The 25,846-nt window shown below is 62.3% G+C and overlaps 1 protein-coding gene across 5 annotated transcripts in view; it reads right to left on the bottom strand.

Moving 5' to 3' along the window:
• Nucleotides 1-2,449: 2,449 nt before the first annotated feature.
• Nucleotides 2,450-25,846, bottom strand: part of USP19 (ubiquitin specific peptidase 19) — a 45,739-nt gene continuing 22,342 nt past the window's right edge. The window contains exons 7-26 of one of the 5 annotated variants that reach the window (XM_037904012.1): nt 25,390-25,546; nt 25,204-25,275; nt 24,447-24,562; nt 23,877-24,091; nt 23,310-23,511; nt 23,058-23,191; nt 21,507-21,665; nt 21,320-21,430; nt 20,890-21,000; nt 20,604-20,705; nt 20,150-20,290; nt 18,996-19,114; nt 18,748-18,885; nt 18,043-18,353; nt 17,433-17,543; nt 16,569-16,785; nt 16,159-16,311; nt 15,138-15,301; nt 14,878-15,056; nt 2,450-3,350 (exon numbers count right to left, since the gene is read on the bottom strand). In XM_037904012.1, the coding sequence (XP_037759940.1) occupies nt 3,210-3,350; nt 14,878-15,056; nt 15,138-15,301; nt 16,159-16,311; nt 16,569-16,785; nt 17,433-17,543; nt 18,043-18,353; nt 18,748-18,885; nt 18,996-19,114; nt 20,150-20,290; nt 20,604-20,705; nt 20,890-21,000; nt 21,320-21,430; nt 21,507-21,665; nt 23,058-23,191; nt 23,310-23,511; nt 23,877-24,091; nt 24,447-24,562; nt 25,204-25,275; nt 25,390-25,546 (3,053 nt within the window). In that variant the 3' untranslated portion in view covers nt 2,450-3,209. Of the gene's footprint in view, nt 3,351-9,615; nt 13,129-14,877; nt 15,057-15,137; nt 15,302-16,158; nt 16,312-16,568; nt 16,786-17,432; nt 17,544-18,042; nt 18,354-18,747; nt 18,886-18,995; nt 19,115-20,149; nt 20,291-20,603; nt 20,706-20,889; nt 21,001-21,319; nt 21,431-21,506; nt 21,666-23,057; nt 23,192-23,309; nt 23,512-23,876; nt 24,092-24,446; nt 24,563-25,203; nt 25,276-25,389; nt 25,547-25,846 lie in introns of those variants that run through there. The other 4 variants (XM_037904013.1, XM_037904009.2, XM_043552014.1 and 1 more) reach the window with 4 other exon arrangements.

The following is a 25,846-nucleotide window of genomic DNA, read 5'->3' as shown; positions in this document are numbered from 1 at the left end:
GGGGAGAGCGCCCCCTGCTGCCCCCGCCCCGCTCCCCTCAGCACAGCGCCCCCTGGGGCCAGCCCTGCCTGCCAGGGGAGAGCGCCCCCTGCTGCCCCCACCCCGCTCCCTGCAGCACAGCGCCCCCCTAGCACCGCCATGGGGCCAGCCCTGCCTGCCAGGGGAGAGCGCCCCCTGCTGCCCCCGCCCCGCTCCCCTCAGCACAGCGCCCCCTGGGGCCAGCCCTGCCTGCCAGGGGAGAGCGCCCCCTGCTGCCCCCACCCCGCTCCCTGCAGCACAGCGCCCCCCTAGCACTGCCATGGGGCCAGCCCTGCCTGCCAGGGGAGAGCGCCCCCTGCTGCCCGCTCCCCGCAGCACAGCGCCCCCTAGCACCGCCATGGGGACAGCCCTGCCTGCCAGGGGAGAGCGCCCCCTGCTGACTCCCGCTTCCTGCAGCACAGGCCCCCAGCATGGCAGTGGGGCCTCAGGCTCAGTGATGACTGCCAGGGACACCCCCCAATGGCTTCCACCATCCCCACTGCTCCCTACAGCCCCCGGCTCTCCGTGGGGCTCCCATCGAAGGACTGGGGCAGCCTCGTGCTGCTGAGCTTGAGTCCTGAGCCCACCAGCTAGCGGGGCGCGGGGAAGGCTGGCGTGGGGCTTAGGATCCAGGCCTAAGACGTGGCAGATGCTCCTGACTCCTGTGAATGTGGGCCAGTCCCTTTGCCTCGCTGTGCCTCAGTTCCCCTCCCAGGGAACGGGGTGCGAGGCCGCAGGCACTGCCGATTGCGAGGGGCTCCGAGATCGACTGACGAAAGGCGCTAAGTGGTCTCTGTGAGGATTAGAGCCGCATGTGGGGCCAGCTTTGCAGGGGAGCTCAGAGCTGTGGGGTGCAAGCCCTGCAGGGACCCAGGGACCCCCTTCTGCATGGGCCTACAGTGCATGGGGGACGGCTCGCTTCCCACACCAGGTGCCTGGGCAGCCCCCAGACCTGGCCGGCTGGGGGAAATACCCAGCTCTCCACCTCCCCCCGCCCCCCACATCTGCATTCTTGTGGCATAGGTAGGGGAAGCGCCAGATGTTGCCCAGCCCCATGGCGAAGCCCATGCAGGACACGATGAAATCCAGCTGGTGGGTCCAGATCTCCCGCTCGGGGATGGGGATGTTCATGGGGCCCATGGGCCCCACCAAGGGGGTGGCGATGGCTTGCTCCTGCCCCGGCTGGCTCAGTGCCCTGTGAGCACCCACTGCCCTGGGCAGGACCAGGTCCGGCAACCCCACCACCCCACCCCGTCCAGTGCCCGAATTCATACAGCAGCCCCACCCGCAGAGGATGCCCTGGGCACCGTGGGTCCTGATCCCTCCCAGCTGGGGGTGCCACAGGCCTGCGTGCGGCCAGCCCACAGGGGGGCTGGAGCAAACCTGGGCAGCAACCGGGGCCCCCTGCACTGACAGGCCCCCTTGGCAGGGAGCAGACCCGGCGTGGGGGGGATTTACACAGGGGGCTCGGAAGGGACATCACGGCCCGGCCCCCCAGGTGACTTGGAGGGGGAGCCCCTTTTCCTGCCCTGTGCTCAGTGTGACTTGGTGAATCCCATGCACCTCCACCTCAGGGCTGGTGAGGCAGAACCAGGCCCGAGGCCAGGGTGATGGGTGCCGGGCCAGGCCGTCCCTGCCCCGGGGCTGCTCGCAGGGTGCCTGGCCCTTCCTGCCCCCGGCTGCTCATGGAACGGGCCACAGCACCTGACCTGGCCCTCGGCTCCTGCCCCCTTCCCCCGGCCCAGGCTGAGGGCTCCAAAACAATCCCCAAAGCACTCGAAGCGGAAGAACCTCCGGCGGCAGCTGGGGCTGGCCCGGCTCGGTCCACCCGTGGGGATCTGGTGCCGCGCCCCACTGACAGAGCCTGGCTGGAGCCATCGCTGTGCCCGGGCCCCAAGACCCAGCGGCAGCTGCAGCCGGGCGGCCCCTGGCACCACCCCTATGGGCTGCAGGGCTGTGAAAGTGTGGGGGGCAAGCACCCACTAGCCCAGCCCCCCTCCTCCTGCCCTGCCCCTCCCGCTAGCCCAACTCTGGCCCCCCTCCCCCCGCTAGCCCAACCCCAGCCCCACTCCTCACACCCTGTAGCCCAGCACTGCCTACCCCCCTCCCCCAGCCAGGGCGCACTCCTGGCCTGCCCCACTATATCCCAGCCCAAGCCTTACTCCTCCTGCAAGCCCCCCGCCCCTATCCCAGCCCAAGCCCCACTCCTGCTGCTCTCCAGAGCGCGGTGAAAACGGTCCGCAGCTAGAAGCGGCTCTGCAGGGCTCCATCGCTGCGCCCACGCCCGGCCCTCCGCTGCCCGACTCGGGCCTGGCCCGCTGCAGGGCGCGAGGGCGTTTCACTACGATTCCGGGTCGGCAGAGGACCAGGGCAGCACCCCCCTTGGGCGGCCAGAGCCCAGCGCCCCACACACGGGCACCACAGCCCCGGGCAGAGTTCAGTAGAATTTAATGACTCAAGACAAACACCAACTTTATACAAAGTGAGGGGGGGCAGCAGCTCTGCCTGGGGGAGAATCGAGGGAGACAGCAGCAGTCGGGTGCCAAGGGCCGAAGAGAAGGGGCCAATGCACAGGAGAATGGGGAGGGGGGCACACACCCGGGGGAGGGGCTGCGGGGCTTGGGGCGGAGCAGGTGCCCAGTCAGGCTGTCCCAGGAGCACGTGCCTTCCTCTTACCCTGCCCAGCCTGGACTGGCAGAACTGCAGCAGGGCCGTTTTGCAACCCCCCCTCCCCAGTGCCAGGCTCCCACTGCTGCATGGGCACCACGGAGAGCGGGCAAAGCCTCCCTAGGCAGGCCCTGCCTAGGTCCGGGCCAGCAGCAGGAGCCTGCCCTTGAGGGCAGTGCCCAGGCTGCCCCACACCCACCCTGCCAACTACCATGCCAGGGAGCTGCAAAGCCCTGGGGAAGGGGGAAAAGCCCCAGCCCCACCAAGGAGCAGCAGGTTCTGTCCCCATTTGGCCCACAGGCTGAGGGAGGGTTGAGGACAGGTGATCCCCAGCAAGGAGCCCCAGGCTCTCCTACCCAACCCCCCCGCCTGGCAGCCAATGAAACCGTTACCCGGCAGGGCAGCTTGCAGGACCGAGCGGAAAGTGCTTGAGAAGGGGCCATGGCAGGGCCGGCTTGAGGGGCAGGGACCCCCCGCCCGGGGCAGGAGGGGGAAAGCCACAGAACGGCCCCCCCAGCAGCGCCTCAGTCGACTTCCTCCATGTTGCTGTAGGACGGGGAGGGGCGCTCTACAGGGCTGGCAAAGCGATCCGGGAGCCCAGCGGGGGGCAGCGGGGGGCCTCCTTCCGGGGCGACACTGGAGCCGAACGACACGGGGTTCATGCCCTGCAAACAGAACAAGGAGGTCAGAGGGGGCAGCCCTGCCCTGCCCTCCCCACTGCATGCCCATGTTGCAGCGAGCACAGCCCCCCTGGCCTGGGGACAGAACCCAGCTGGCTCCTATCTTCCCCCAGCCCCCCAGCCGTGAGGCCAAGGGCCCTGGGCAGCAGCATTACGAGGAGGGTGAGCGCCCTGGGGGGCTCAGAGCACAGCCCCAGCGGCACCACATATGGGGGCGTGGACGGAAGGCTGGGGCAGTGAGCCCTGAGTGCCGACAGCAGCCGGCGTCCCAAGGACATGGCAAGGACCCAGCAGCAGTGCTGAGGGACCCGGCCCCAGCAGCAACTCCCGGCCCCTTTCCACTCCAACAGCAGAACCCTCTGCACGCCGGCGGGGGCGGCTGGGCCAGGATGCCCGGGGCAGAAGAGCGGCCGCCAGGGCCAGGCCCACGCTCTCCTGCGGGCACAGACCGGGCAGCCGACAGCCCAGAGCTGCAGCCACGCCTCCCTGCGCCCCTCCAGGGTTTGAGGCAATGGTGAGGGGGCCAGGGAGCCCTGCTCCTGCATTGGGGCCCCCCGCAGGGGGTTCAGCAGCACAGGGCACCGCCGACAACGGGAGGGTCGTTCCTAGGCAGTCCGTGCCAGCGCAGTGCTCCCCAGGAGGGGGTGGTACGCAGACGGAGCCAGCCAGCACTGCAGGAGGGCTCCCAAGGAACAGCCCTGAGGGCAGCACCCTACAGCGGAGGAGGGGCTCAGGCACACAGAGCCGTCGTCGCAGCACGCCACCAGCAGGGGGCACACTCTGAACAGCCAGGCCAGTACTGTCTGACATGGCAATTTCCTCACGTTGATCCAGCCCCTGGGAATCGGACATTAGGCCTGGCTTGGCCAGAGAAAGAGGGACTGACCCCAGAACTCAGCATTCATGTTAACTCAGGGCCAAGTCCAGCTCAGGGAGACAGACACTGAGCCAATCAGCTGGAAGGAAGAATTCTAATCCGAAACGTGCCTGATCATTGGGAATGGTTTCTGATCACTGTCCTGGGTGCTCAAAAAGCCACATGCAAGGAAGAAGGCTGCATTGGTTAAGACTCCAACCTGGTTCAGAGGGGAAGTGAAGGTAACTATATGTATTATATACTTTTTAAAAAACTACACGACCAATGGAAGAAAGGGGCAGTTGATAGTAATCAATATAAATCAGAAGCTAGGAACTGTAGAAACTTGGTAAGGGAAGCAAAGGGACACAAGGAGAAATCTATGGCCTGCAGAGTTAAGGACAATAAGGAGGAGTTGAAGTGTATTAGGACCAAAAGAATCCTGACAATGGTAGTGGTCCATTACTAGATGGACATGGTAGAATTCACAATAAACATGCAGAAAAGGGAGAGGAGTTCTATAAATATTTCTGCTCTGTATTTGGTGGAAAACCCTGTAAACACAGTCTCCTGTGGGAATAACACGCTTTCCATGCCACACCTCTCTCTGGATGGTTTGGCTTTACAGGTACAGCAGGGGCAAGGCTTAGCCACTGAATCCTTAGAAAGTACGACCCAGTCATTTCAGAGCATAAACCATGTCCCTGGCCATCATCGGCTTCCATTTAGCATGGCCAGGGTAAGTGATGGCATCACGGATCACATTTCCCAAGAAAACTTTCAGCACCCCGTAGGTTTCCTTGCAGGTCAGCCTAGAAAAACACAGTACACCCCCACGATGAGCCAAACAACCAGCAGCCAGTTTGGTAATATCGGATATTAGCGCAAAGCGCCTTCTGATGGCGTCTTGCACCCTCCGTTCGGAGTCCTTTACCACCTTTGCTTCATCCAGTCACGCTGCTACTACCCACAAACCAGTATCTCTGGAGAATGTTGAACAGAAGTTACTAAAGTCAGACATTTTAAAATCAGCAGGTCCAGATAACTTGCATCCAAGAGTTTGAAAAGAGCTGGCTGACGAGCTGGCTGCTGGACAGTTAATGCGGATTTTCTGTAAGTCCTGGAGCACTGGGGAAGTTCCAGAGGACTGGAAGAAAGCTCATATTGTGACAGGTTTTAAAAAGAGTAAATGGGACGAGCTGGGTAATTATAGGCCTGTCAGCCTGTCACCGATCCTGGGCAAGAGAACGGAGCGGCTGACACAGGACTCAATTAATGCAGAACTCAAGGAGGATCATGGAATTAATCCCAGTCAATATGGGTTTGTAGAAAACATCCTGTCAAACTAACTTGATTTTTTGATGGGATTACAAGTTTGATGGACTCTTAATCTTAAATGAATCCACGTGCTCCATAGAATCTCTCTGGATAGTAATCCCAGGCTCTAATAAGAATATAACAGTAGGGATCAGTTACCGACCACCTGCCCAGGACAGCGATAGTGACGATGAAATGCTAAGGGAGATTAGAGAGGCTATCAAAATAAAGAACTCAATAATAGTGGGGGATTTAAATTCTCCCCATATGGACTGGGTACATGTCACCTCAGGACGAAATGCAGAGACAACATTTCTCGATACTTTAAATGACTGCTTCTTGGAGCAGCTGGTACAGGAACCCACCAGGGGAGAGGCAACTCTCGATCTAGTCCTGAGTGGAGCGCAGGATCTGGTCCAAGAGGTAACTATAACAGGACCACTTGGAAATAGTGACCATAATATAACAACATTTAACATTCCTGTGGTGGGAAGAACACCTCAACAGCCCAACACTGTGGCATTTAATTTCAGAAAGCGGAACTATGCAAAAACGAGCAGGTTAGTTAAACAGAAATTAAAAGGTACAGTGACTAGAGTGAAATCCCTGCACGCTCATGGACACTTTTCAAAGACACCATAATAGAGGCTCAACTTAAATGTATACCCCAAATTTAAAAAACTCAGTAAAAGAACTAAAAAAGAACCACTGTGGCTTAACAACCATGTAAAAGAAGCAGTGAGAGATGAAACAGGCATCTTTTAAAAAGTGGGAGTCAAATCCTAGTGAGGTAAATTGAAAGGAGCATCAACCGTGCCAAATTAAGTGTAAAAATGTAATAAGAAAAGCTAAAAAGGAATTTGAAGAACAGCTAGCCAAAAACTCAAAAGGTAATAACAAAATGTTTAAGTACTCCAGAAGCAGGAAGCCTGCTAAACAACCAGTGGGGCCCTGGATGATCGAGATACAAAAGGAACACTTGAAGATGGTAAAGTCATCACAGAGAAATGAAATGAATTCTTTGCTTCAGTCTTCATAGCTGAGGATGTTAGGGAGATTCCCAAACCTGAGCCGTCCTTTGTAGGTGACAAATCTGAGGAATTGTCACAGCTTGAAGTGTCATTAGAGGACATTTTTGAATTAATTGATAAACTTAACAGTAACAAGTCACTGGGACCAGATGGCATTCACCCAAGTTCACATTTGAAAGAACTCAAATGTGAAATTGCGGAACTATTAACTATGGTTTGTAACCTGTCCTTTAAATCAGCTTCTGCACCCAGTGACTGGAAGATAGCGAATGTAACGCCAATATTTAAGAAGGGCTCTAGAGGTGATCTGAGCAACTGCAGACCTAACTAAAGTGTCTAACTGCAGACCTAAGTCTAACGTCAGTACCTGGCAAATTAGTTGAAACAATAGTAAAGAATAAAATTGCTAGATACAAAGAAGAACATAAATTGTTGTGCAAAAGCCAACATGGTTTCTGTAAAGGGAGATCAGGTCTTACTAATCTATTAGTTCTTTGAGGGGGTCAACAAACATGTGGACAAGGGGGATCCAGTGGACACAGTGTACTTAGATTTCCAGAAAGCCTTTGACAAGGTCCCTCACCAAAGGCTCTTACGTAAATTAAGTTGTCATGGGATAAAAGGGAAGATCCTTTCATGGATTGAGAACTGGTTAAAAGACAGGGAACAAAGGGTAGGGATAAATGGTAAATTTTCAGAATGGAGAGGGGTAACTAGTGGTGGTCCCCAAGGGTCAGTCCTAGGACCAATCCTATTCAACTTATTCATAAATGATCTGGAGAAAGGGGGAAACAGTGAGGTGCCAAAGTTTGCAGATGATCCTAAACTGCTCAAGATAGTTAAGACCAAAGCAGACTGTGAAGAACTTCAGAAAGATCTCACAAATCTAAGTGATTGGGCAACAAAATGGCAAATGAAATTTAATGTGGATAAATGTAAAGTAATGCACGTTGGAAAAAATAACCCCAACTGTACATACAATATGATGGGGGCTAATTTAGCTACAACTAATCAGGAGAAAGATCTTGGAGTCATCATGGATAGTTCTCCGAAGACGTCCACGCAGTGTGCAGCGGCAGTCAAACAAGCAAACGGGATGTTAGGAACCATTAAAAAAGGGATAGAGAATAAGACGGAGAATATCTTATTGCCCTTATATAAATCCACGGTACGCCCACATCTTGAATACTGCGTACAGATGTGGTCCCCTCATCTCAAAAAAGATATACTGGCATTAGAAAAGGTTCAGAAAAGGGCAACTAAAATGCTTAGGGGTTTGGAACGGGTCCCATATGAGAAGAGATTAAAGAGGCTTGGACTTTTCAGCTTGGAAAAGAGGAGACTAAGGGGGGAGATGATAGAGGTCTATAAACTCATGAGTGGTGTGGAGAAAGTGAATAAGGGAAAATTATTTACTTGTTCCCATAATATAAGAACTAGAGGCCACCAAATGAAATTAATGGGCAGCAGGTTTAAAACAAATAAAAGGAAGTTAAGTTCTTCTTCACTCAGCGCACAGTCAACCTGTGGAACTCCTTGCTTGAGAAGGTTGTGCAGGCTAGGACTATAACAGGGTTTAAAAGAGAACTAGATAAATTCATTGAGGTTAAGTCCATTAATGGCTATTAGTCAGGATGGGTAAGGAATGGTGTCCCTAGCCTCGGTTTGTCAGAGGGTGGAGATGGATGTCAGGAGAGAGATCACTGATCATCACCTGTTAGGTTCACTCCCTCTGGGGCTCCTGGCATTGGCCACTGTCAGCAGACAGGATACTGGGCTGGATGGACCTTTGGTCTGACCCAGTCTGGCCGTTCTTATGGGCAATAGTGCTGATGTACAGACCTCTAAGATACATGACTTGGCCTTGCACAACATTTTGATTAACAGACTAGGATGCTAGAGAGTTACCATGGCCCACATTAAATGGATTAAAAGCTGGCTCACTGATAGGTCTCACATGGAATTGCATGCAGGGAACTATCAGTGTTTCTGGTGGGGTCCTGCAGGGAGCGGTTCTTGGCCCTTCGCTAGTTAAAATTATCAGTGAACTGGAACAAAACGAAATCACTGGAAGTCTGCAGATGACAAACATTGGGGCAGTAGCAAATAACGAGAACAGGTCAGTGATACAGAGCAATCTGGATCGGTTGGCAAATTGGGCTCAAACAAGCAATATGCATTTTACTGCAGCTAAAGGTAAACGTATCCACCTAGGAACAAAGAGTGTTGGCCGTACTCACAGGCTGGGGGGTTCTATCCTGGGAACAGGGCCTTTGAAAAAGATCTGTGGGTCCTGGTGGATAATCACTGAGCATAAGCTCTGTGACGAAGTGGGAATGCTCTTAATGTTTTCTCTGAATATTGTGTGGGTTCCTCAGTTTCCCCTATGCAGTTCTTAAGTCTCTAGGTGGGAGGATAAGGGGGTGTGATTGTGGCAGAGCCCTAGAGGGCCAGTGTGATGGTGTCTGCACAGAGAATGGCCGACACCCTGTCTCCTGGCGACTGATGGCCTGGGCCCCTCCTCTGCAAAGGGGCCAACTGAAGGTGTTGGAGAACAAAGAGACCAGGTGGCCTCCTGGCCCAGGAAAGAGACAAAGGCCAGAGGAGGGGCTGGAGAGTTTCAGTTTGGAGCTGGCTGGGGAAATAGAGGGAGGTCCAGATGGGGCTCTGGGCTCCCTGGCCCCAAGATGGATCTGACTTAGGGGTCCTGTTCTCTGCACCTACCAGCTCTGGTTTAGACCATGTTCCTGTCGTCTAATAAACCTTCTCTTTTACTGGCTGGCTGAGAGTCACGTCTGACTGCGGAGTTGGGGGGCAGGACCCTCTGGCTTCCCCAGGAGCCCCACCTGAGCGGACTGGCTGTGGGAAGCGCATGGAGGGGTAGAGGATGCTGAATGCTCCGAGGTCAGACCCAGGAAGGTGGAAGCTGGGGAAGCTTCTTGCCCTGCAGACAGGCTGCTCCGAGAGAGGAGGCTCCCCCAGAGTCCTGCCTGGCTTCTATGGAGCAGTTCCAGAGCATCGCCCGGGGACCCCGTGACAAGCTCCAAATAGGAAGCTGTAGCCAAAAGGGCTAATGTGCTCCTGGGATGTATAAAGAGGGGAATCTGGAGGAGGAGCAGAGACGTGATTTTGCCTCAGTATTTGGCCCTGGTGCGACCGCTGCTGGGATCCTGGGTCCGGTATATTGAATAACAGGGCTCTTCAGTCTAGCAGAGGAAGGTCTAACATGATCCTGTGGCTGGAAATTCAAGCTAGACGAAGTCAGAGGGGAAACAAGAGAGGGGAATTAACTGATGGGACAGTCTCCCCTCCCAGGGTTGTGGTGGATTCTCCATCCCTGGAACTTCAGAACTGAAGACTGGACGTTTTCCTAAAGGATCTGCTCTCGGCGATTGGACGAGATGATCACAACGATCCCTTGTGGCCTTGGATTCTGACAGATGGCTGCCCCCATGATCCAGAGCACGAGTGTTTCTCCCGCCTGGCCGTGACATCCCCACAGGAGCTCGGCCCTGCAACAGCTAGTGCCGAGGGAAAAGCAGAGCAGAAGCCAGGATCCCATCCTCATGGCCTGCCTCGTGAGACCAAGGGAGGGGCAGGATCTGCTTTGGCCGGACATGGGGCAGCTGCTTCCTTGTCAGCATGCCAGCCTTGGGCGTTGGGGGGAAGCAGCATGCTAGGCCCTGCTGGGCTACGTGATGGGGGCTCCAGGCTCCTCCGTGGCCAGACCTCAGACCCTTGCCTGGGGCAAGAGTGCAGTGGCCCAGTGCGGGCGTCCATCTCCCTTGGCCACGCCACAGTGTGAGCACGCTCTCCAGCCCACTCCTCGGCTTGCTGGCCGCGGCTGGATGTGGAGCTGCGTGGGCAGTGCCCAGGACCCCGAAGGTGTGCCAGCAGGGCACGCCCCCCTGCCACAGGGCCGCCCGTGCACTGGTTCGCAGGGCCCTCAGTCTCTTCTATCGGAGCTGGGTGGGGATCAGCCAAAGCCACAGGCCGAGAGCAAGACCCTGCAGCTCCTACGGACCCAGAGCTGTCCCTTGCCCCCATGGCAGGTCCTTGGAACCTGTACTGACCAGGCCCGAGACCCAGAGGAGCCAGTGCTGGGGCAGAGACTTGCCCCAGCCCTGCCTCTTCCTCCTCGTGAGGACAGAGGAACCATGGCTCAGCGCTGGGTCGGAATCCAGAAAGCCCTGGGCCAGTCGCCCCCTTAGAGGCCGGTGCAGCGTTCCTCGGCTGGCAGGGGACTCGAGGGCAGGGGTCTCCCTCACAGACTCCAGACAAGGGTCAGCACTCGAGCCCTGTGGCCTTGGCTGGCTGGGAGCGGGACACAAGCAGCAGGACACGGCCAGGTGCCCCGCAGTGTGCCTAGGCTGCCAAGAGCGCTGAAGGCCAAGCCCCAGCCCTGACGAAGGAGCCACGCTGCAGTGAGGAGCTCAGGCTGCGAAGCCAGAAGAGGGCCAAGGGCACGGCCCGTCCCAGGCCAGAGCCTGCTGTGGGCAGAGCCCCCGCAAAGCTCCAGACGCGACAGCAGGGGCTGCGCACAGGCAGTCTGGGACGGGGGCGAGGCCAACAGTGGGCTCTACTCTGGGGCCGCGGTGCTGCATTTGCAGCAGGTGGGTGATGGCCAGGTCTTTGCCATCGCCTGCCGTAGGGGCCGTCTCACCCTACGCCAGACTACTCGCCGGGGTTGCTTCGGGTGGGGGTGCAGCGCACAAATCTGGACAGAACGCCATGCACCTCGAGCCATGCTGAGCGACCCGCCTCCGTCCTGGGGCGCAGACCACTGGCACAGCACCACTCTGCACATCCAAGTCCTCCTAGCTCAGCCCACAGCTCTGCTGACGTCCCTCACTGCCAGCCCCAGCCCGGCACGTCCCTCTGCAGCGTTAGCAGGGCTTCTCTCCCACCCCAGCCCAGCGCACACACGCTCGGAGCCCCAGTTCCCCACCTGCCTGGGCGAGCTCTGCCCTGGCGCTTGGCAGGCCCTGTTCTCAGTGGAGCTGCAGCGTGGGGGGGGCTGGCTCTGCCATGCAGTTGTCAGGCTCACGCAGAGCGGGGGAGCGTTCGCCATAAGAAGTGGGGACAGCGGGCTCCTGGCAGAGCCATGAGCATGAGCTCCCCGCAGGCTGGGCAGCAGCATGGGCGCAGTCCCTGCCTCAGCGTAAGGAGCAGCTTGGCAGGGGCAGCCCAAGGATGGCTGAGCAGAGTGTGGCACACAGTGGCGCGACTATGGCAGAGATGGGGGATCTGGTGCCAGTTCCCTTGGCCCCCGGTGAGTCATTCCCTGGCGCAGAGAAAGGAGACGGGCACCGCACGGTTGGAACAGCCCGGATTTATTAATACGGTCCATACAGTACACAACGGAGGGCCCTTTGCTGCCATCCTGGCAGGAACTCCCCACCCCGGGTCCAGCGCTGGGCATGCTTTCCCAAGGTCCCACCCCCAGGTAGCCGCAGGGAGACTGGCCCCACCTCCCACCAGCTCGTTTTGGACTCGGCTGGACTGTGGCAGATGCTGAGCCCACACGGGCCGTGGGACTCCCGGCCGGCACTCGGGGGCGAGCGGAGGTGCAGGGTGGAGCAGGCAGGCCTGCTGCACGCTGGGGACTATTAGTCACGAGGCCACAGCCAGCAGGCTAATTGTCAAGGAGGCAGCCAAGTCCAGTGGGCATGAGCCCAAACACCTCTGCGTGTGACGGGGCCCGTGCCCATGTGAAGGTCCTGAGGCCAGCCTGCCAGCAACCTCCGGGCAGCACCACGCCTGGAGCCACGGGCACACAGGACCCAGCATGCCAGGAGCAGAGCCCACGGCTAGCAAGGTGGAGCGCTAGGCTCAGCGGGAGATCGCTCTGCAGTAGAGGGGACCCACGCAGGGAGGCCTCGCATCAGTCCCAGCCTCACTACTGCTTGGGCAAGGCCTGCCCAAGTCCGTGCGCACCATCTCCAGGGCTGGCAGCCCCAGCAGCAATCCGACCTCCCAGGTTAGGAGCATGTGCCAGGCCCAGCTGCGCTCCGCTGGTCCGCCATTCTGGCTGCTTGCACCCCAGAGCACATGCTGCCGGAGGGCAGAGCGGCCTGGAGAGTCCCCGCTCCCCAGGAGCCGGACGGAGCCTGGCTGTGTACTCTGCAGAGCGGGATCCTGCAACGAAGGCTGCCCAGCGAGGTCTCCATGGTCGCGAGCAGGCCTGGGTGTCATGGCAGCAGGGCTCACTCCAGCACCTACCTGGCGAGGTGTCCCAATGCCTTTGGCGCAGAGCAGCCCTCGCCAGGGCGGCTGGAACTGTTCAGGGCTGGGCTAGCCACTGCCCCTGCGGAGCTCGGCTGCCCCCCAGCGCCTATCTTGAGCGGCTCTGGGAGATGAGGGGGTAGAAGACGTTTAGGAAGAGTGCCACAATGGCTGCCATGGTGCCCAGCACAACGTATCGGAGGCAGCCTTCGTCAGGGTGCTGCCGGGCGGCCTGGCTCGCCTTCTGGCCACGGGGCCTGCAGGGAGTCCTGGCATGCCTCCTGCGAGCCTCGGGCTCCTCTTCGGCCTCCAGTTCCTGCCAGATCAGAGAAGCCTGCGATGTGGAAACCTGCGTCAGCACTTGGGGAGAACATACCCAGCAACCCGCCTCGCCATCCCCCACCGGGCGCAGCTTGGCCATCTAGCAGCCAGCCAGCACCCCCCCGGCCACCAGTACTCGCAGCTGCCCCCGGCTCTTCACAGCCTGTGATCCGGGCAGGCAGCGGGCCCCGCGCCGTCTCCCCTCCCTGGGCTCCAGCAGCAGGCAGAGACAGGCGCTAGGCAGGGTCAGCGTCTCAGTGGGCTCGGGGGTGAGCCGAGGAGCCAGGCCAGCGGCCAGTCGAGGCTGGCTTTGCAGGACGGCATCTCCCAGCGCCCAGCAGTGACTGAGTAATCCTAGAACAGCGGCTCCAGGAGCGCGGGGCACAGGCGCCAGCCAATCACAGCCCAGATACAAGAGGATCAGTCAGATGACAGCCAGTCAGAGCCCAGCTTTTGCAGGTGGGAACCAAGAATCAATCAGACGACAGCCATTCACAGGAGGATTATTCCAGGGATGGCCACCCGAAGCCACAGGAGAGCTTGGAACAGCCAGTCACAGTTCGGTTTCTACAGGTATGTTTCACCGAGTGCCCAGCATGGCGGCGGTGACCCGGGGGAGCAGCCTGGTGCCTCCTGCTGCTTGCAGATGGGAATCCGAGCAGCCGTGTGCCGCCCCGCTGCAGGCAGCCAGGACGCTGAGAGAGCAGGTGCCGGGGATCCCCTGCACGCTGCTCCCCTGCCCTGCCTCCAGCTGGCGAGCGGTTCCCTAGCCGTCGATGATCTGCAAGTTCCTCTCCTTAGCCGCTGCTGCGCGCACGGATCTGGGCCTGCTCAGCACAGGGGCCGCGCGGCCAGCCTGACTCCCGCCTGCGCTCCTGCAGCACCTGCTCCAGGCCCCGGCCGCGGAGGGGCAGCGGAGACCAGCGCTGAGTGACAGCCCCTCGCGAGGAGCTGGCGTGAGCTAGACCCAGCTGGGTGAGGAACCAGGCAAGGAGCCAGCCTGGCATGGGGTGTGCCGGGCGCCAAGCCAAGCCCCCCTCCGAGACCACGCAGGGCTGGGGAGCAGCAAGGGCAAGTGGCCAGCAGCCTGGCTGAGTGGCGCCATCTCCTGGCATGAACGGAAGTGGTGCAGGCCGGCAGAGTCATACGGGGCCGGCGGGTCTCTGGGCAGTGCACAGGCCAAGAAGGGGAACCTGGGGCCACGCCTCCTGCTGCGAACGTGAAGAGCTGCAGCACTGGCTGCCCCTCCAGGGGCGCGTCACCCTGTCTCCCCAGCACTGTGCTAGGCAGGCTGGCTTCTCCCCGGGCTGCTTTCAGCCTTCCCTGCAGGCCCCTCCACCTCCCACCCTGCTGAGCCCTCTCCACAGCTGGCTCACCAGGGATTCAGGCTCCATAACTCTCACAAGGGCCTTCTGGGCTCCCCGCAGCGCAGCCCTCAGGATGGAGGGGCCCTGCTGCCCCCTCGCCTGCCTCATCCCTTGGCTCTCCCCAGCTCCAGGCTTTGGGCCTCTCACGATGCACCTTCACTTGTCCTGGACCCTTTGGACCATGGTGCCTGCAGACCAGCACCCCCGGCTCTGTCCCAGCCTGTGGCTGCACCCCACATTCTCCCTCAAAGCTCGGCTTTCTTCACCACAGCCTCCCGAGGGGAGAGAGGCTGCCCGGAGTCCCCGGCAGACGGGCAGGCGACCTGCACTGCTCCAGCCCGCACACAGGTACCCCGGCCAGGGGCAGCGCCCGAGCCGCTCCCTGCAGCTCTCACCTGACTGGCGGTTGCCTCGGCGGCGGAGGCCATGTCTGGCCGGTGCTCCGGGGGGCGCCCCTGCAGGGGTCTCTCCACGGGAGAGTTCCGCCGGCGGTAGAAGAGGACGTACGCGTATCGCGTCACCACCTGGCTCTCGTCCACCGTGGTCACCGTGCTGTCATCAAAGAGCCGCCAGCCTGCGGGGAGAGGAGAGCGGGGTCAGCGCACGGCCCGCACAGCCCCGGCCGGACAGCGCGCGGCCCGGCCCGGCTCCTCACCCACGTCGCTGCGCTGGCTGTTCTTGTCGCTGGGCAGCCGGGCGTAGGCCGTGTAGTGCCCGCCAATCATCCCGCCGTAGTGATTGATCACCGCATACAGGTCGTACATGGGCTGCTGCTGCTCCTCCTTCTGCCCAATGCAGAACTTGCTCAGGTCCAGGCTCCTGGGAAGACAAGGGAACCATGAGCTGCCGCCCCGGCTCCTGTCCCCGGCCTGCCCCCCGCCTCCGGCCGCCCCCCGCCCGGGCTCCTGTCCCCGGCCTGCCCCCCGCCTCCCCCCGCCCGGGCTCCTGTCCCCGGCCTGCCCCCCGCCTCCCCCCGCCCGGGCTCCTGTCCCCGGCCTGCCCCCCGCCTCCCCCCGCCCGGGCTCCTGTCCCCGGCCTGCCCCCCGCCTCCCCCGCCCGGGCTCCTGTCCCCGGCCTGCCCCCCGCCTCCCCCCGCCCGGGCTCCTGTCCCCCGGCCTGCCCCCCGCCTCCGGCCGCCCCGGCTCCTGTCCCCGGCCTGCCCCCCCGCCTGGGCTCCTGTCCCCCGGCCTGCCCCCCGCCTCCCCCCGCCCGGGCTCCTGTCCCCGGCCTGCCCCCCGCCTCCCCCCGCCCGGGCTCCTGTCCCCGGCCTGCCCCCCGCCTCCCCCCGCCCGGGCTCCTGTCCCCCGGCCTGCCCCCCGCCTCCGGCCGCCCCGGCTCCTGTCCCCGGCCTGCCCCCCGCCTGGGCTCCTGTCCCCCGGCCTGCCCCCCGCCTCCCCCCGCCCGGGCTCCTGTCCCCGGCCTGCCCCCCGCCTCCCCCCGCCCGGGCTCCTGTCCCAAGCCTGCCCCCCGCCTCCACCCGCCCCGGCTCCTGTCCCCGGCCTGCCCCCCACCTCCGGCCGCCCCGGCTCCTGTCCCCCGGCCTGGCTCCTGCCGGCCCTCCAACCTGCCCCATGCTCGGCCTGGCCCCCAGCCTGCCCGAGCCTCAATGCTGCTGGGCAGGCGCGATCAGCCTGAGCTGGGGAAAGAGGCCCCGGGGCTGGGCGCGGCTGGCTCACCGGACCGGGAAGTCCACCATGTCGTTGATCTTGTCCCTCCAGATGAAGCTACGGAAGGAGAAGCGCTTGAGCTGGATGATGAGCACGTTGGGCAGGCGCCACAGCAAGAGCTGCTTGGAGGCCTCGCGATGCTGCTTGCACTTGGGGCAGTACCTGGGGGGGGCAGGGCTGGTTACCGCTGCAGGCTGGGCTCCCCCTGCCCCCTCCCCAGAGAGCCCTAGGCGGGGGCCCAGGCTTCTCGGGGCCTGGAGGCTGCCTGGGTGCCTCCCCCCAGCCCAGCGGCGCTGGCAGCCAGAGGCAGGCATGGGGCGGAGCAGCACAGCCCCACGGCATACGGTCACGGCCCTCCCCACCCTGCAGCCCGCCCACGGCTCAGAGCCCATCACCGGCCTCCCCCGGCCCCTTCTCACCACGCTTCCTCGGGCGCCAGCACTTCGGGCTTGGTGAAGAGGTTGAGGCACTGGCCCAGCGTGAAGTGGCCAGCCCTAGCCGCCTCGCTGGCCGAGCCCGGGTCCTCCACGCACTCCAGCTCCTTGGACTCCACCAGCACAAACTCCTTGAGGCGCTCGTTGTTCTTCCACACCAGCGCCAGGGAGCAGTCGTCCGTGAGCTCCAGCGGGGCATCGCCTGCAATGGCCAGGGGCTCAGACACCAGCCCCCCGGGCCCCGCCACCGGTCCCGGCCCAGGGGCCCTGCCACCAGCTCCCCGGGCCCCGCCGTCAGTCCCTGCCCAGGGGCTCAGACACCAGCCCCCTGACACCAAGGTAGCCACCCACATCCTCACCCCAGGGTCCAGCCAGTGGCGGAGAAGGGGGAGAGCTGGCCTGGCATCAGGCTTTCCTCCCCCTGGCTGGAAATTGGCAACTGATGGCTGCTAGCCAGGACTACCACTCCCCTCCCTGCAGCTGCCCCAGGGAAGGGAGGAGTGGCCAGCCCAGCTGGGGCTCCCAGTCAAACCCATGCAGTGTGGCTGTGCCCAGGACCCAGGCCTCTCTGCACAGGTGCCAGGGTGTGCATATGGAAATCCGCTCAGGCAGGGCAGAACCTGCCCATTTGACACAGGAATAGTGCGTGCCAGCCAGGAAAAGAACCAGCTCTGTGCTTCCTCCCCTGTGCATGGGCATCGGGCCTCTGCCCTGTGGAGGGGAGCTCCGGCCGGGGCAGCTGTTAGCCAGCCAACAGGCAGGGGTGAGAGATCTCCGGGGAGGCTCCCCAGCTGAACGGCCAGGCAACCTGAATTGCAGGGCCCCGAGGGCTGGACGGGCCAGGCTCACCTTTCTCCTCCAGCTTGTGCTCTCGGCTGGCTCCATCGATCTTGTTGATGTAGAACTGGGTGGCGTGGGCACTGAGCGCGTTGGGCACATGCTGGTATCCGGGGATGGCAGCTGGGGTCAGGCAAAGGCAGCCGCTCAGGGAGTGCTCAGCAGCAGGGCCCCCGTCTGGAGGGGAGCAGTTCTGCCACACTCCGGGCCCCCACCCCGGAGGACTGTGGGTACCAAATGCTCCCTCTGCCCGGGCAGATCACCACCATTCCCTGGTGGGCCAGGAGCTACCCCGCAGCAGCCGGGGGCAGGGGAGCTGGGATAGGAAGAGTTTCCCTTCGCTCCCAGGCTGTCCTGCGGCAGGGGCGAGTGACAGGTGGCTGGGACAGGCCTCCTCCAGCCCTCCTCCCTGGCTGGGCCGCAGCAGGGCAGAGCAGCGGGATGGGAAGGCGAGGGGCTCTGCTGCCCTACGAGTGCCCTGGGCAGCAGGAAGGGTTGCCATCCCCAGGGGCTGCCTGGAGAGCTCTGGGGCATCCCCTCACAGGGAGCTGGCGAGCCCGGGCACTGGAGAGGCGGGCAGGGAGGGGCTGGCAGGGCAGCCGAGCAGCCCTAGGGCTCCTACCTTCGGGCTTGGGGCCTCGCTCGTAGGACGGCTCCTTCTCCCAGCAGCTCTCGCCCGGCGCCTCCAGGGAGCGCTCAGAGCAGCCCGAATCTGAGCTGGGCACTGTGCTGGCGTCCCCCAGCTCAGGGTGCAGCTCCGGGGTGTGGGGGGGTAGCTGGGGCTCCTGCCGGTGAGGGGCCCAGTCCCCATCCCCCGACTCTGGGGTGGGGGTGGCAGTCGCACAGCTACTCCTTGCAGGCAGGTCCAGCTTCTCGGGGAGCAGGGGCTGCAGGCCAAGCTGGAAAGGAGGCTGGAACACGCTGACCGAGTACCTTGCAGGAGGGAAGAGCCGTCAGGCTGCGAAAGGCGACTACGAACCGAGCTGCAGCGCCCAGAAGCAGCTCCGCACGTCCCCATCAGAGCACGCGCACAGCCCGCTCCAGGCCAAGCCCCTGTTCAGCCCCGCGAGCGCAGAGCCCCCGTCGAGCGGAATTCTGTCCTGTCGGAGACGGCGATGGCGGGGGCCACGGGCCAGGCCACACCGACCCCCACGCTTTGGAGGCTGCAACTCCCCTCCCTCACCTCTCTGCCAGGGAGAGTTCAGTGACCGGCCTGGCTAATGGCAGCGCGGCCCGAGACCCTGGTGCAGAGGCGACTTGGCAGCAGGCGTTACCGTGCGGGGAGCTGCCCAGCCGGTGCCCGCGCAGTGCCCACGGCCGCCCTTACCTTGCGTAGCCCTCCAGGAGCTGGGCCAGGCGGGAGTAGGTGAGGCGCGACTCCGGCACGCTGATGAGGAAGGGGAAGCCGATGTTCTCGGGGCGGCACAGGGCTTTGTGATCTGGCCAGTGCGTTTTCTGACACCCCCTGTAACATACAGCCCGCTGAGTCTCTCCAGGGCCCTCTCCACAGCCTGCTCCTGCCCCCAGACAAGCCAGCGCCCGCCCCCGCCCCTCTGGGCACATGCACCAACTCACACATTGCAGTAGCCCACTCGGTAGCACCTAGTGCAGCGCTTCAGCTTCTCGTCCTCCGACTGCTGCTTCTTCTGGCAGGCTGCGCACTTGCTGATGGGGACGCTGGGCACCTGGGGACGCTGAGGGAGAAGGTTACCCAGTGGCGTGCTGCCACCCAAGGGAAGGATCCTTGCAGCACCGTCACCGCGGAGCTGTGGGCCAGGGAGGTGACTGGCCCCAGCATACACTGCGGCCCCCGCCCGCCCCGGGGAATCACAGACTGGGAGGTGTAGTGCAGGGCTTCTCACGACACAGGTTTCGGTGGCCTCAGAGTGTGGCTACCAACTCTTACTGGTGGCTGCACTGACACGTTCCTAAAATACTTCATCAACTTTAGGAAACCAATCAATATACACATACACGTGCCCAATTCATTTCTGTTGGGGCTTTGCAGACTCAATAGTAAAAATAACACACAGCTGTCTCTATTCTTACTGGACCTGAACAGAACAGAAACACAAAAACAGTGTTTGGCACATTCTTATCTTTTCTGTTGTTGTTCCTTTTGCTTTTTTGGTAAGAGGTGGTTGTCTGTACCACAATTCGAAAGTAAAGTTAAAAATGCGATGCTTGCATGTTTGTTCATATCACTTTCACAGCAAGCCCCTGGAGAAATGAAGCCCCAGATGAGGAGGTGAGGGGGTGGCAGCGGGGTCCAGAGGTGATGGGGGAGGTGGTGAGGGCTCGTGCCTGCAGCCCTGGTGCCTGGCATCCTATCACCCAGGACTGAAGCCTGAGCCCCACAGCCCCGGGGAAGGTGGGGGGAAACTCACCTTGCTCCTCCCTCCAGCTGGTTTCTCCTCAGAGGCTGCGGAGGACACCAACCCTGGCTGGCGGCCTCGGGGACGGGCTGCTGCTTTGTGTCTGTCCCCCCCATCACTGCCCAGGAGAAAGGCCACTGGTGGCCACACTTGAGAAGCTGTGGTGCAGACTAGGAGCAGCCCTCGGGCTCACGGCAAGGTGCCAGCAAGCCCCATCTGCTGGGCAAGTGATCCCTTTAGGAGGGCAGCTGGGCACTGGCCCTGCCCTCCCAGCTGGCACTGCCCACAGCTGTCTGGTCCCAAGCTCGGCCCTGCCTGTGGCTGAAGAGACCAGTCCCCCTCCAGCCTGCGTACCTGCTGGACCTGCAGCACCACCACCCTCTCCTTGGCCAGCTCTGGGGACAGCACCTCGAAGCACAGGAGCAGGTCTGTGGGGGAGACCGTGTCCAGCGAGTGGGACGGCAGGAACATGCGGTGGAAGCGGCTCTTGATCACCTGCCGGGGAAGCAAGGGAGTGAGGCCCTGCGTGCAGGCTGCCTGGCCCACCTGCTGGCATACGGACCGGCCCTCCCCACTCAGCACCACTCGGCGCCCAAGGCATGGCTGCGGGCGCTCTCCAGCAAGGAGCTGCCACAGGAGAGGGCCACCTGGCGTGACTCCGCAGTGCCACAGGACAACGCCCCGCATGCAGCGGGGCAGCCCCAAGCTCTGCAGGGAAGGGGGACTGGACAGACGATGGCATCAGCGCAGCGAGGCGCAAAGGGGTGTGGTGCAGGCCTGTGGCTGAGCCCACAGCAGCTGTGCTCACCTCTGCCAGGCGCAGGTTCTCGGCTTTCACACGCACGCTGTGGGCCACCGAGTCCAGCACCTCAGCGGCGCTGGAGTTCTCCTTGCTGGTGCTGACGAGGAACTGCCGCGGAGAGAGAGGACCGTCAGCCAGGCCCCGCCCAGCCCCGCTCACCTCCCTCCCATGAGCCCAGCCAGGAGCCATGGCGCCTCGGTTAACGATGGGCTCCCGGAAAGGGCCCCGAGAGCACCCCCAGCCATCCCAGCTGGCCAGCAGCGAAGCCACATGGTGGGAGGGCTGGTCTTACCTTGACAGGTTTCTTGTGCGGCTCCTTAGCAAAGTAATAGACAGTCAGCACCTTCTGCTTCTGGGGCAGGGGCACCGGCAGGTACAGGAAGGGGTCAAACGTGATTGATACCTGCAGTGCACAGGACAGAACAATCAGCCCGGGGCAGAGCTGCCGCAGAGGAGGGGCCCTGCGCTGGAAGGCTCAGATGGCAAGGGGTGGAGGAGCAGGCAGAGGCCCTGGGGTCAGATGAAGTGGCGACAACTGGGCACTGGGGCGGGAGGAGTGATGGCCAAGGAACCCAGTACCTCTGCTGGCAGGGCAGTGCGAGCCAGCAGGCTCCAGATGGCTGTGGGAGCGGACACCGCGGCCGGCCCAGCGACCCTGCAGCGAGCAGGCTGTGCCCATCGCCCCAAGGAGAGACGGCTGCTCGCTGGGCCCCGGGCCCTACCTTGGCGCACACCGGGCACACCAGCTTGGACTTGTACTGGCCCTGAAAGAGGTCCACGATGAAGGAGTCGTTCCTCATCTTGTGCCGCTGCCAGGCCTCCTCTGCCACCACCTGAGGGGAGGGGAGAGGTCAGTGTCCCGGCCCCACTGGCCAAGGCAGCGCCCGCCCCCCGAGCAGCTGCACTCACCTCGTCGGGCCGCCCGTCCGAGTCCACCGTCTCCGTGTAGGGCTTGTTCTGGATGCGGTTCAGGTCCTCGTGCAGGCCATCGAGAAGGAAGGCCATGAACTCCTGGGCATCGTGCTGGGCGTAGCCCGTGAACTGGCTGGCCTTGCTGGCCACAATTGCCTGTGGGCAGGAATGGTCATGAGCGCAGGCCCCTCGGCACCACCAGGCTGGCTAGAGCTGGCGAGCACCAGTTCTGCGCCCGGGCTCAGTGCTGCGGGCACGCCTGCCACAGGCCCCAGGACACAGCAGAGCAGCCCCGAGGAACCCAGCCCAGGGGCAGAGGGAAAGCCCAGCAGCAGCCCCAGCTAGCCGGGCATTCCTGGATCCTGAGATCCCCAGACCAGCAGAGACCATTGTGATCCCCTAGTCTGGCCCCGTGCCCAGCACAGGGCAGAGACCTGCCCCCTGTAGCCCCTAGAGCAGGGCTGTTAGCAAACACCCGCTCCCCACTGAACCATGGCCAGGGATAGAGAATTCTCCACGCCCCCAAGGAAACTGTTCTAATTCCCCTCCCTGTCCAAAATTGGCACCTGGATGTGTCTAGCATCAGCCTCCAGCCCCAGGGTCGGTTATCCCTTTGCTGCCCCTTGCCCACGATTTGTTCCCAAGTTGGCATGGACAGGCTGGGCTCCCTCACCCTGGCCTGGCTCGTGGGGGAGATAACCAGACTGAGCTCCTTGCCTCTGTCACAACAAGGCAGGTTTCCAACACTTTTATCATCTCTTGGCCCTGCTCTGTGCCCTCTGCAATTTATCAACATCCTCCTGGCCTTGGGAGCACCAGAACCAGACCCCGGATCCCAGCGGCGGTTGCACAGAGGTAACAGAACTTCCCTCTACTCCTGCTCGAGGTTCCCTTATTTACACAGCCCAGGATTGCATTAGCTTCACTGACCACAGCGACACAGTGGGTGCTCATGTAAAGTTGATTATCCCCCACGACCCCAAGTCCTTTTCAGAATCGCGGTTTCCCACGATAGAGCCCCCCCAACACTGCTCCCAGATGGCTACGTTTACGTTTAGCTGTATTAAAACACGTCGCTTACTTGCGCCCAGTTTACCAAGCGACCCAGACTGCTCTGTATCACTGACCTGCCCTCTGCATGATTTATCACACCCCCAATTTTCAGGCCATCGGCAAACGTCATCAGTGATTATTTGATGTTTTCTTGCAGGTCACCGATAAAAACGTTAACTAGCGAAGGGCCAAGAACTGCTCCCAGTAGGACCTGACTGGGGAAACACTCGCCCGATGACTCCCCAGTTACATGACAGTTTGAGCCCTCTCAGTTAGCTGGCTTTTCAGCCATTTCATTTTATCGTGTTCTAAGCAGACTATTGTGCGGCCTTGCAGTATTCAACATCTATTACGTCAGCACGACTGCCTTCAGCAACCCACCTGCCCCCGCCTCCAAAAGGGAAACCCAGCTAGTCTGACAGTCCATTTCCCGGGAGTCCAGGTGAACTGGCACTAATGACATGACCCCACCAGGCACGGGGGCTCCCCCCTCACCTTCAGCTTGGAGGGCTGGAAGGCGTGGTGCGTGCCCTTCCAGAGCGCCCGCAGGAGCACAGCAAAGCCGATGGCCAGGCGCCCCCCCGTCCCCAGCGGGTTGGTGTAGTTGATCTCAGCCTCGAAGGAGCGATCTGCAGGAGACACGCAGGACAGGGTGAACCAGGTCCCTCGCAGCAGCACCCCGGGGTGAACCAGGTCCCTCGCAGCAGCACCCCGGCCCCAGGGGCAGAGCCACCGCCTCCTGCTCACCATGGAAATAGTCCCGCAGCTCCCGCGTGTTGGACAGGGACTGGATGACGCTGTTCATGAAGCAGGTGTTCCCCAGATTCACCAGCCCCGTGAAGCCCGGCAGACACACCTTCTTCTTCTCCTCCTCCTCCTCGTCCTCCTCCACACTCTCGCTGCTCACCGGGCTGTGAGTCATGGGCGGCACCATGCACATCGGCTTCGGCTGCCAATGCCGATGGGAGAGAGGGACAGGTCTGAGTGGGGCCTCTTGCTGCAAGGAGCTCGGCTGGGGCAGGCCGGAGCAGCTGGGAGCTCCCCAAAGAGCCAGCGCCCCGCCCCACCCCCACAGCGCCCCCTGCTGGGAGCTCTCCTCCAGCCAGCGCCCTGGCCTCAGTGCCTTGCGGGCAGGAACCATCCCTGCCCGTGGGAGGTGCTGCCCCTCGCAGAGCGGAAGGTGCTGTGGGAGGGTCTGCAGGTGCCCGCCGCGGAGCTCTCCCCTCAGCACCGGCAGTGAGGGAGCTGAGTGCATCCCTCTGGTGTCTGGCCCCCGTCAATCTCGCCTGCTCACGCCAGCGTGCAAGTGCTCACCGAGGGGACGTGCGGCTCCTGCTTCACTGTGACGTGCTCTGTGGCCGTCCGGGCCACGACACCCTCCAGGCCACCGTCCTCTGCTCTGGGCATCTCCTTCTCCCCTGCCCGAGCCTCCTCCTTACTGGACAGGGGGTGCTGGTTGCTGCCCGGCTGGCTCTTATCCAGAGGGGTAGGGGCTGTTGGCATGGCAACCTTTGCACCACCCACTGCACCTTAAAAAGAGGGACAGGTGGGCCTGTGGTTAGCAGCGGTGTGGGCATGGGCGGAGCAGCTCACGCTCCCATCCCCAGTCACTGTCTGGCACTCCACGGCCCGCTGCAGGGCCCCCCGAGCTCCCCCGCCCCCCCCAAAGCCAGCAGGCCCCCCGCGAGCTCCCCCTCCGCCTGGCCCTCTCCCCCTACAGCTGGCAGGGCCCCCAGCCGCCCGAGCCCCCCAGGCCCCTACTGAAGCTCCCTCCCCCACCCCCAGCCCGTGCTGTATGTGGGCAGCGTCTCCCCCGGCCCGTTCAGAGATGGGAACTGAGCCCCTGCCCGTAGAGGTAAGGCGAGGGGAAGCCAAGGAGCAGACCTCGTGCAGCTGGTGCTTCCAGCCCCCCCCAGCGCTGGCTGTGGCGTTTCTTCAGGCAGACGTTGATGCGGGAGACAGTGAAGTTGTACGTGCACTGGTCCGGCTCAATGAGGTTCCTGGGAGCAGGACAGCAGCCTCAGGGCTGGGAGACACGAGCCAGGGCTACGCCGTGGCAGGCTCGCTGCGCTCCGATACAGCTGGGATCTCTGGCAGGGTAGGTGGTCGGCAGCGTGGGGGCGCCGTGGCCGGGCCAGCCTCCTGCCAGCTCACTGCCACCACTGACCCGCCCAGCCCCGAGTGGTGGAGTGATGGGGTCTGGCGTGTTGTCTCCAACATCGGTTAGGCTCTGCCTGCTCCCCCACTCCCACCCTGTGGTGGGCTCTCTTCCCTGGGAGCGCGTGCCAGGCAGCTTGCACCTCGGCGGAGGGCAGCACATACCAGGGCAGTGAGTGCAGCCAGCCGGGCGCTCTCAGGGCTCTGCGGCTCCTGTCTGCCCCGCTGGCCCAGCTGACGAGGGGATCTCGCAGGCCGCAGTGACTTCCCCCTGGTTTGGGTCAGCGCAGACGGAGCTGCCGTGTGCAGTGCCATCCGGGGCAAGTGCTCTCCACCCCTGACGCCCAAAGGGGCATTGCTTGCACAAGGCCGGGGGCAGTGGGGATGGAACCCAGGGGTCCCGTCCCCATTCTGTGCCTGGCTGAGGAGAGCAGGAGCTGCCCAGGTGGGAGTGCCAGGATATTGAGGGCCCAGTGCCTGGTACCTGAGTTTCACCTGCCACCTGAACACCGTGTGGGGGCCGCAGCCAGGGTGCAGTCGCAGGAAGTTCACGTCACTGCAAGGAGAGGAGAAGGCGATCAGAGGGCACGTGGCTGTGCCTGGGCCCCGGGGAGCACCTGGTGTGCTGCAGCCCCCGCAGGGCGCAGCCGGGCCCGGCGCTCAGCAGTACCTGGTCCGGAACACCAGCGTGAAGTCCTGCTCCCGGAACAGCACCTTGGAGGTCTCCCTGTGGATCTCCTTCACGTAGATGTGCACCACCACCGAATCACTGCCCTTCTCGTACGAGTCGTTCTTCACCAAGGTCAGGCTCACCATGGGCTCTGGCTCTAGGACAGGACAAGGCCAGGTGGTGGCGCGAGGCGGCTGTGCCCTGGGAGCCCCTCCCCACCAGCGCTGCAGGCAGACGGGCCCCAGGACTCAGAGGGGAGCCTGCCAGGCTGGGAGCTCCAAGGCCGCAGGAGACAGCTCTGTGGGCTGCTCTGGCCCCAGGCCCCTGTTTGCAGGATGGCAGCACCCCCCCTCAGGGAGCCAGGCGCCCTTGGTTCCCAGCCCACTGGCCAGCAAGGAAACGGAGCAGGCTGCTGCTAACAGGAGGGGCCCGGGGAGCTGCCACCTAGCGCTTTGGT

This window comes from Chelonia mydas, chromosome 7 (genome assembly GCF_015237465.2).
Source record: "Chelonia mydas isolate rCheMyd1 chromosome 7, rCheMyd1.pri.v2, whole genome shotgun sequence".
Lineage (NCBI taxonomy): Eukaryota > Metazoa > Chordata > Testudines > Cheloniidae > Chelonia > Chelonia mydas.
Note: the sequence above shows the minus strand (reverse complement) of the source record. Positions and strands in the feature narration are given on the sequence as shown.